Source organism: Myotis davidii, unplaced genomic scaffold (assembly GCF_000327345.1).
Source record: "Myotis davidii unplaced genomic scaffold, ASM32734v1 scaffold8, whole genome shotgun sequence".
NCBI lineage: Eukaryota > Metazoa > Chordata > Mammalia > Chiroptera > Vespertilionidae > Myotis > Myotis davidii.
Genome location: NW_006299520.1, coordinates 647,356 through 657,659, shown reverse-complemented (window position 1 = coordinate 657,659; position 10,304 = coordinate 647,356). Strand labels below are relative to the sequence as shown.

At 44.7% G+C, this 10,304-nt stretch overlaps 1 protein-coding gene across 1 annotated transcript in view; it reads left to right on the top strand.

The window, feature by feature from the left end:
- Positions 1 to 2,082: 2,082 nt before the first annotated feature.
- Positions 2,083 to 10,304, top strand: part of POU2AF1 (POU class 2 associating factor 1) — a 23,576-nt gene continuing 15,354 nt past the window's right edge. Inside the window, exon 1 of the mRNA XM_006775229.2 lies at positions 2,083 to 2,188. Within this exon, the coding sequence (XP_006775292.1) occupies positions 2,173 to 2,188 (16 nt within the window). The 5' untranslated portion in view covers positions 2,083 to 2,172. The remainder of the gene's footprint in view (positions 2,189 to 10,304) is intronic.

Sequence of the window (10,304 nt, the reverse complement as noted above, 5' to 3'; positions counted from 1 at the left end):
GTGAGGGGCAGAGCCTCGATGGGAACCAGCATCTCCTATGACTGAGCCAGGCCTGACGGATGTGTGTTTCCAGTGGACACTTCTCAGTGTGGCTCATGGCCTTGTGACACTGCTCCCTGCCAGGCCACTGACCGCATGGGGCCTTCCCTGTCCAGAAGTCCAGAGGCTTTGGGGTGAGGGCTCAAAACCCACCCAAGAGGTAGACTTCTCAGTTTTCAGTGAGCCCTTCATGTGGACAACATTTCTCAAGACCTGGCCTCAAACCAACCCATTAGCAGACAGTAATTTATTAAATCCGTTACTTCCTCAACTGAGCTTTTATTGAGGGACAGGTATGCTCCAGGTTGAATGTGAGGTAGCAGGAGGCAGGGAACCCTCCTTGAGAAACCTACAGTCATGTACCAATTTGCTGTCATACAAGGAACAAAGTACTCCAAGAGCTGAGAAAAGAGGGAGCCTGATATTTTCTCGGCTAGGAGGTTTGGTGGGTCAGAACATTTTTTCATCAAAAAAGGTACTACTTGAGCTAGATATTGAAAAAGAAGGAACTGGGGAAGAGGAACCGGGCAAGAGAGGATTGCAAGATCGAACGCAGGAAATTGCATGAATGTGCAGAGTGGAGCTTAGAAGTCACTGGGGACCAGTGGAGGGGGTGGTGGTAGGTCATTTTTTTTTTTAGTTTTATTCTTTTCAAATGGGCCGGATCCGGCCTGCAGGCCGTAGTTTGCCCACGGCTAGGCTAGATTGTGAAAGGCCTTCTGTGCCTCCAGCTCTGGACTGGAGAGAGTAGGGAAAAGTTTTTTAAAAAAATATATATATATTTCTTTATTGATTTCAGAGAGGAAGGGAGGAGAGAGAGAAACATCAATGATGAGAGAGAATCATTGATCAGCTGCCTCCTGCACGCCTCCCACTGGGGATCGAGCCCACAACTCAGGCACATGCCCTTGGCCGGAATTGAACCTAGGACCCGTCAGTCCGCAGGCTGACACTCTATCCACTGAGCCAAGCCGGCTAGGGGAAAGCTTTTAAAACTGGGCAATGGCATGGTCCAATCTAGGTTGTGTAAGATGGCGTTGAGGCAGCCGTGGGACACGGCAGCAAGGTCTGCCCTAGGTGGTCTTGATTCCAAGCTGTGGGTCACTGGGGCCCAAACATGTGGACTTCACATACACATGACTGAAGGCTTCCAAACTGGGAAGGACCCCATAGCCTAACACCCTAAACACTCCCTGATGATGGACCCCATTACCTTCCTCCAAGGGCTTCATGCTGACAGATGGGGGGCCCTGGGAGAGAGGCCTGTTCACACTGCGCCTGCAGATTCCCACTGTGGAGCCCGCCCAGCTGGAGAGCAGAGCGTCCTCTCTTCTCTCCCCTGTGTGAGTTGCCTCCTCCGTGGGCCTGTGGACCATTAGAACAGTATCCCCCCACTTAACCATGAGTAAAACTTGCCATTTGGTGGTGGCTGGGGGGCAAGGAGAGGGGCTGCTGTGTTTCAAAATGGAATCAACAGAAAAGCAATATTAAAAGAATGAGGAGGTTGTTTAGTGAGGCTTGAAGAGGCTACAGGTGTTTCCTCCAGCAAGTGAGAATCAGTGACCCCGTGGGGATAGCATTTCCCGTGAGCAGGGCCCATGGCAGACTGAGTCCCCGCTCACATCCTGGTGGTGTAGAAGCCTGGAGTGGGGACCACAGCAAACCCAGAGTTTTCCATGGGGACCTTTGGGGCTCCTCGTTTGTGTGGGGACACAGAGGACTGGACACACATCGCACACAGGTCGCCCTCATTCACCTTTCCCACTCACCACACGTCACAGCACACTCAGGCCACGTCGGAAGGACCATGGCCTAGTGCGCCGGGGGGTTGTTCAGGTCCAGCTGGCGGGCTCCGGCCAGCGGTCTGCAGCTGGCGGGCTCCAAGGCTGTGGGTGGGAGACAGGTGGGTGACAGGCAGCCTCCTGAGGACGCGGCGGGGCCTGGGGGGAGGGGGGTGGAGGATGTGATGACGCCGTGCCTGTGCCTCTGCGCAGCGGGAACCAGCCTTTAAAAAGCTGAGGAAGCGGCCCTGAGCAGGCAGTGGCTCCACTGGAGGAAAGCACACCCAGGTCTCACCTTAAAGAAGCCAAACTGTCTGCTTCAAAGAAAAAAGGCAACATCCTGTCACAGGCCATGCTCTGGCAAAAATGTAAGTGCTGTGCCTGTGGCTGTCAGAGCCCCATCAGCGTGGGTAGGGGCGGGGGGCTCACCAGTTAGCCTGAAACTGGGAGGTGGTGGTAGCGGAATGGGGGGGGGGAGCAGGGTCTGGGGTCCCAGCCAGGAGCGCAGGGAGGAAGGAGGTGGGTGAGACAGAGCCCATGGAGAAAGCACTCTGGCAGGGTGATCAGGGTGATGCTGACTTTCCAGGTTGGAGGGGAACGAACTACTGTTCCCAGGTGGGAAGGCTGTGGTCCCTCGGCTGCTGGGCATGAATCACTGCGGGGAAGAAAGGGCGGTTTATGATTCACACAACAAAAGTCAAATGTGCTACTGTTTGGGGCAGGGAGGGGAAAGCCAGGGAGGTCTTTACGTGACTTTATTTTATAAACAGCTGCTCTGTAGCCCACGGTTCAGTTCCGTGGGCCCGCTGCTCTCCGAGTCGCTTAGCCTCTGCCAGGCGGGCGTGGTTTGTGTCTGTGGACACTGGGGGGTGGGGGGGACAGGGGAGGTGGGCTTTGTCACGCGTGGCTTCATCACTGCACTGTCCTGCCTCTTGTCATTCTTCTCATTCTGTGGCAAGGCGGGTGCAAAAGGACAGCAGGTTTATCTGTTACTTGATGTTTATCCCTGGAGTCGGATGGAACAATCGTGAACTTTATTTTCCATTATGTGGGACTGAACGGAGACTCGTGTTATTAATAATTGAAATCATACAGAGATTATCTACTACATTTCTTTCTGGAAATAACAAAGTCAACTCAGTGGCCACATGCGAGTTGAACCTTATTGGGGCTCGGATCTGGACTTCCTCAAGAAAGAAGTATTACTAAAAAATGGCTCTATTGATCATTTTAAAATGCCTTTTCATGAATTCAGGTATGCCCTACCTCAAGCAAACTTAATATAAGAAAATCTAGATTTACAGAAAAAGATAAATTAGGGAGTGTGTTTATTTTACAAAAGATATTCTATTGGAGCCCTTAAAGGTCTGAAAATATACCTTCATTGATTAAAACATAACTTACAATCCCTTTATCACCAATTCATTGTTCCTGTATTTCTTGTGTAAACTCCCTGGAATTGAGCTGGTTAATGTGTAATATGGAGGAATGACTTCAAAATCTCTCAGATCATGAAGTCTCATCATTGTTTGATATTGGCAAGATGCAATTTTTTAAAATAAAAAGAAATGAATTCTAATTTGGGTTTGAGAGTCATGGAATCCTTCCAAGAGAGTTGGGGATATTCTAGTATGGGTGGCGTGTAACTGCTACTAGAGGAGGATACAGCAAGACCCTGGCCTTCAGGGACAATGGGAGCCAGCCCCCTGGGCATGCCTATGGCCAAGGGTAGGTGGGCATCACTGCCTCTACTGGGACCTGCTGTGGGTCCCTACACCCTGACACTCAGAGCTGAGTCAGTGGGTTCTATGTGAGCCCCCTGGAGGGACTTCTGCTTTGATTCCTATCTACTCAGAGCAAGGCATTCTCCTTTTATTTGTAAGTTTTAGGGTTACCCATGTAAAATGGGGTACAGGTAACAGCCATTCTGCAGAGCCCCCTGAGTAAGCTGAGATGCTGTGGAAACGGTGTCGATTGCCCTGGTTTTGCTTCAGTGTCTGAGACAGGGACTGCTTCTTGCATTCATATTCTCCCCTCTTGGTTACACACTACATTTCTTCTTCTTTGAGTCCTCTTAAGAGACTAGAACTTTTATAAAATGGGACGCTAGAGGCATGTTGTCTGCTCATACCCTGGAGGTCAAATCGGGGGCCACAAAACCCCATCCTTAGGGAGACCGCACTGTAAGCTCATCAGTGGAATAACTGCGCAAACTTTCTCCATGACCGAGGCACATAGTGAAGATTCTCTCTCATTGTCCTTTGGCACCTTAAAGGGACTTAGGGAAGGCCCCAGGCACCAGAGCCATGATCTTACCCTGGATCCAAGTAAGGCCCTTGTCTAGGGCACTGAGGGCACCTAGGTGACTAAGCCCTGTGGGAAAACCAGTAAAAATAGGGCAGCGTGTGTCAGCCCACTTCATATCACCTGGTGGAAGGGCAGGGCTTGAAATCAGACACCAAGAGTGCTGAAAAGGCACTTTCTTTTTTCAGAAAACATCCTGGAGGCATGAGCTGAAATGACTGTGCTGTGAGGTTCTGGAAAGGGTTAAGAAAACATTCACTTTGTGATTGCTGCCTCCTCCCTACCTGGCCCATGACCCCCGTGTGTGGACTAAATGTGAACATGGGCTTTAGCTCAGATCAGCTCAGAACTGCTGGCACATAGACATGGAAATCTTCAAGCCCCATTCATGGACTTGAGCTTTGCTTGACTGATCAATTGGATGAAGTAGTCACTCAACCTGCAAATTCTCCCCCTGGCTTCCGCACTTGGTCCTGCAGGTTCCTTGAGGAGGTGAAGCACTAACATCCACCCCAACAAGAAGCCCTTGTTCAGGCCATTTACTAACAGTCAGTGAGCGGAAACGGCAGGAGCGATGGAGTGAGATGAGTCTGGGGTTGAAAATTGGCTCTTCAGCCGAATTATCTCACCTTATATTCTTAACAGCCTAGAAAATGGGGGCGCTAATCACCCCCTTACAACGTTTCTGTCAGAGCTAAATGATAAGTAATGATAAGTAATGATAGTGATGAGCAAGCCCTTCCCTCCTGCGACACCTCTGTGGGCCCATCTCGAGTGATCAGGTTGCTGCAGATTCCTTCATGTCTGTCCTTCCCCACAGTTTGATTAGAATGGTTAAAAAGGCACAAAATATTCTTGAGTGATAGGATCTTACAATTAGTTTTCCTAGGCTCTGTCTAACTCAGGGGTCTGCACGCAATGGCTGGTGTGCCAAATCTGTCCCAACACACCTGTTTTTGTAAACACAATTTTACAGGAGCACATCCGTGTCTATTTGTTTACATGTTGTATAGGCTGCTTTTGCTATAACGGGAGAGTTGAGTAGTTGCCACAGGGATTATCTGGCCTGCAAAGCCTAAAATATTTACTACCTGGACCTCTACAGATAAAGTATGCTGACCTCAGGTCTAAACTAATTTGGGTAGTTCTTTTGGCATTCACTTCCTTAGGTCACTCAATATCCTGGGCTTGCACAAAGCCAACACCACTGGAGACAAAGCTTTCAGTCCATTGATAAAATGATTTGTGCAATGCCTGAATTAGATCTGGTTGACTTCCTTTTTAAAAGCAATGAGATTGTGTATAATGAACTCAATCCCACCTATAGAAAATGAACGAATTGAACAACTTTTTTTGTTTGTTTTTGTTTTTTTACTCTTGTTACTTGTGTAGGGTAAGACCCATGTGATGATGAAAGGCAGGCTTGAGTGATTGTCTTTGAATTGGCTGGTTGTCTTGATGTCCCATAGACTTAGCTTTGACATTTCTTTGCTGTGGTGCTCAAGGAGACACATTAGGAATGGGGAATAGTTATCTCAGATTTTATGGTATGGGTGTGCCTGTGCTTTTAGACAACTTGAACGGGGTCAGAGATTAAGGTCTCAAAATTCTCATTAACAATAGCCCTCCGGATTTACTCCAGGTTTTTTCTAATGGCCAACTCTTTTGAGGCAGTTAAAAATGCAGTCATGCCCTGGCTGGTTTGGCTAGTGTATAGAGCATCGGCCTGCGGACTGAAGGGTCCCAGGTTCGATTCCGGTCAAGGGCTTGTACCTTGTTTGCAGGCACATCCCCTGTGGGGGATGTGCAGGAGGCAGCTGATCAATGTTTTTCTCTCATTGATGTTTCTAACTCTCTATCCCTCTCCCTTCCTCCCTGTAAAAAATCAATAAAATATATTTTAAAAAAATATAAAAATGCAGTCAAAGATAAGAAAAATCTATAACATACATACACTTTTTGGAACTCTTCCTCCTGTGTAAGTTCAGGCAAACTTACAACAAGAAGTAATTTAGGTCTGTGGAGTGCCTCTTAATATTTCTATTCTGTTATCACCTTTGCTTACTTAATAAGCCTAATAAGCACCTTTATTTCTTATCAAGTTTATTGATTGATTCAGTGGTTTTCTTGATAAGGGCAAGTAGGTTCTAAAAGACACACAGGGATTCAATAAGTGACACACATGTACTCAGCACACAGATTAATTGGTAAAAGAGCAGATGATTTTCAAGGTGGGAACTTTACTTTCTTTTCTCTATATTTACAAAAAAAAAAAAAAAAAAAAGCCAACTTTGTCTCCCTCTATACCCAGAAAGTCCCTGAGTCAGAGATTTTGAAAGCTTTCTTCCAGTTCAAAGCTGCAAATCTGTTCTGTTGTGAGGATCAAAAAAGAACCAAGGCCATCTACAATTATTAGCTAAATATCTGGATATTTAAGTCAATTCATTAGAAGTCCTGTATATTTTTGCTTTTAAACTTTTCAAAGTAAAGGTTTAGGTTTTATTTTTTTCCTCTGACTTATTTCTAAAGTTTATTTTCCCACGCAATAAAGATATCCATCAATTTCTCATTTTGAGCCAACCAAACCAAAGTTGGCCAATTGATTCTGATCATTTTTCGCTTTTCTGATATATTTAGCAACATTCCAGTTTTTGCATTTTTATAGAACAACTGCTTGATCAGAGTGGGCCTGCCTGGCATGGAGAGGCCTTCTTTGAACCCTGTGGTCCTGGTTGTATGAAGCTGTGGATGAAGCTTCAGGCAGAACACGTGATCCTACTTTTGAGTCCATGGGTAGTAAGTGTGGGGCTTAGGCAAGCCACCTCGTTGCTCTGGGTCTCCCGTGTTCCTGCTGTAAAATGGCCTCGCATTTCCCTGCTCAGGGCAAAGAGGTTGACCTTGACTGAACTCCTTTTCCAGCTCTAACTGCTGAGCTTTCATGGGTGCTTATAAGAAATCAATATATGCTTTCAAACATAAGTCCCTAGTTTAACAAAAGGGATTCTTGCATCTGCTTGGAGCAGTGCTTTCCAACCTTGGCTATACATCGGAATGCTCCAGGAGATTTAAGAAATACTGATGCCTGGCTCCCAACTGGAGGTTCTCTTTAAATTGCCCCAGGCATTCGATTTTCAGATGCCTCCCGGGTGATTCTAACGGGTGGTCAATGTGAAAATGCCTGACCTGGAGGCTGAAATTGATGGCTTCCAATACACTTTTGCACAGTGCACTGCTGTGAGCAGAAAATGTTCAATCCTTTCATCGGGGCAAATATCAGCTATGGGGCACTGAGTACTTATTTGATGCTGTGCAGGGTACCAGATGTTCTGTTGGATCACTCTGGATTAGATTTGGTTGCTAGTAAAGGGTCTTGAAGCAATATGGATTTAAATAAGACAGTGGTGAACGTTCTCTCAGATGAAAGAAGTTGCAGTGGGCTGGGCAGGACTGTGTGGAGTCTCTACAGTGACCACAGGGTCCCCGCTACTTCTGTCTTCCTGGCCTGCTTTCCTTCACATAGGGCTTTTGTCCTCAAGATTGCTTCATAGTTGCCACTGTAGCTCTAGCCATCATATCTGTGTTTTGGAGAAGTAAGAAGAAAAGGGAAAGGCAAAAAAAAAAAAAGCATACCTCGCTATCATTGCCCCTCCCCCAACACGCAAAGCATGTGAATCACACCCCAAATATTGTCTTGCTAAGCTGTCTCATCTCCTTGTCCTGCTTCTTGTCTCACACGCAGGGCTTAGGTAAAAGCACAGGTCTTCCATGTTAGACAAAGAACCAATGGCAAACAAAAATAAAAAAATTGCAGTACCTGGCAGATGTCTGTTCATGTCTTAAAAACCTAATTTTGGGGGGGAGGAAGGAAGATGTTTTCCTTAAACATAAACAAAGAAGGGTTCCTATAAAGATATATAAGGAACACTTTCAAATCAATGAAAAATTTAAGTTACAGTCAATTACAAATTAGTAAGATGATCTAATAAAAATTGCAAGAAATTTGAAAAGGTACTTCGTAAAATGGACAATAATTATATAAAACTATATTAATTCCAGTAAAATAATAAATGAGATTTCTCTTCACATTCACCAAAATGCTTAAAAATAAAAATTTTGATCATTTAAGTTTAGTAGGAATGTGGATCAAACATTCCTCCAAACATTTTAGAAAACATATTGGCATTATTGACTAAACTGGAACATAACATATAATCTGGCAGTACCTACCAGAAATTCATTAGTGTGTATAAGAAGAATACACATATGCAATACTATTTATCGCATCATTGATCACAATAGCTAAAAACCAATAACCACACAAATAGCCATTCAGTCTAAATAAGTCAGTGAAACACTAACAACAATAAAAATGTTAACTGTAACTACATGTAAAAAAATAAGCGAATCCAACAGTTTTAGTCAAATAATGAAAAAACAAGCAATTATTTACTGGGTTAGTCTCTTTATGTAAAGTTAAAGAAAAAACCCCAAAAAACACCATGAATCTACAATGTTAGAAACCATGCTTCTTATAAGCTTTGGAGAGGCGAGAGAAGAATGTTTGGGAGGGAATATGAAGGAAACGTCTGGGATCCTCAGTATTCTGTTCCTTGAAATATTTATCTAGTTAATAATAATTTATTGAATTCCATATACATTTTAATGTACTTTTCTGTGTATATGGTAAAAAATTGAAAAGGATGTTTGATGCACTTTAGGATAAAGAAAAATGGAAATAGATGTAAATGCCCTTCAATATATTGAAAACTTATTTTTGATGCCTGTGTTTCAGCTCACCTTTTGAAGGAAATAAGGTCTGTGCCCTGCTGCTATACCTCCTCTGTGGGGCTCTTTGCAGATATTTTAGCTGCTGGGCAGGGCAGAAAAAGGAGAGAAGACCAAGAATCTCCCCAGAATAACCCAGCCCGCCTGTTTTTTCGGACAGCACTAATGGGGAGTCCTGTGTGGCAGCCTGTGCTGGGGGCCAAGGCTTCCTTCTCCTTGGCATGTCTCCGTTTTTCTGAACTGATCAGACTTCAGAAGAGTCAGGGTATCCCTTCGTGTGTGTGTGTGTGTGTGTGTGTGTGTGAGTGTGTGTGTGTGTAGGTGTGGGTGTGGAAAACAAGGCGTAGGGTGTAGGGTTTAATTTTGAATTAGAGAGTGACATCTTTGTTCATTCTTTGCCTTCAGTGATTTACAGTTAGCCTCTGGGGCAGGCAGACCTGAGTTTGAACCCTAGATTTATGCCTCACTGATGTATGATACTGGCAAGTCCATTCTCCTGCTCTGTGGCCATTTCCTTACATGTGTGGTGGGAATTCAGTTCTTCACAGGGTGTGATAGGTGCTCACTACAGTGGCTGGCATTAAGTCAATAATAAATATTAGTTACTATTGTTATTTTCCCATTCCTTCTCACTTTTACCTCTGAGGACAAAGGTGATGCAACTAATTCTAGGTTATAGTTGTGTGTCCCCTTGAGTTCTGCACTTCTTGTGAAATAGCAGGACACGCCTTTCCATGTAATTCATGGGGAGGTTAGTGACCAGGGCTAATGGTTAAGTGGGCCATTCTGTGATCAGACTTGGAACTTGAGCCACAATTTCCTAGCAACCGTGTACGGTGTGGTGGTGAACTGGCAAGCTTGTATTTGTTTTTATTTTAGGAGATTGAACTGAGGTGTTTATAATCTAGCTGCAAGGAGGACGACACTGGGGTATGCAAAAAATAGCACAAATGATAGCGAAAAATGAAACAGCAATGTGCTGCCTCTTTTCTTAGTAATGGTTTCATTAGTATCGCTTTCTGGGAAGAGCACGTAGCCAAAGCATTATGAACCAGAATCATTCTCAGACCAGGTGTTGGGACCAAAAAGGATCTGACCACACGTAAATGAAGCTGAATTACTTTTCAGTCCTCTGGAAAGAATCATAGATTTAATTGGAAGAGAGAACGAGTCCAAAGATTGTCATAACTCTACAGAACTGAAAAATGCTGGGGAGATGGAAAAGAAAGGAAAAAAGGGCGGCAAGGGGATAAAAAATAGGAGCAAGTTTTAGTGCAGAATGAAAGCAAGGTCAATTCAGGAAAGAAAGGTGTACAAGGAAAATCAGTCCTCTCTCTATCATCCCATGCATGCATGCATCTATCCAATCATATAATTATTTCTAAATAGAGAATT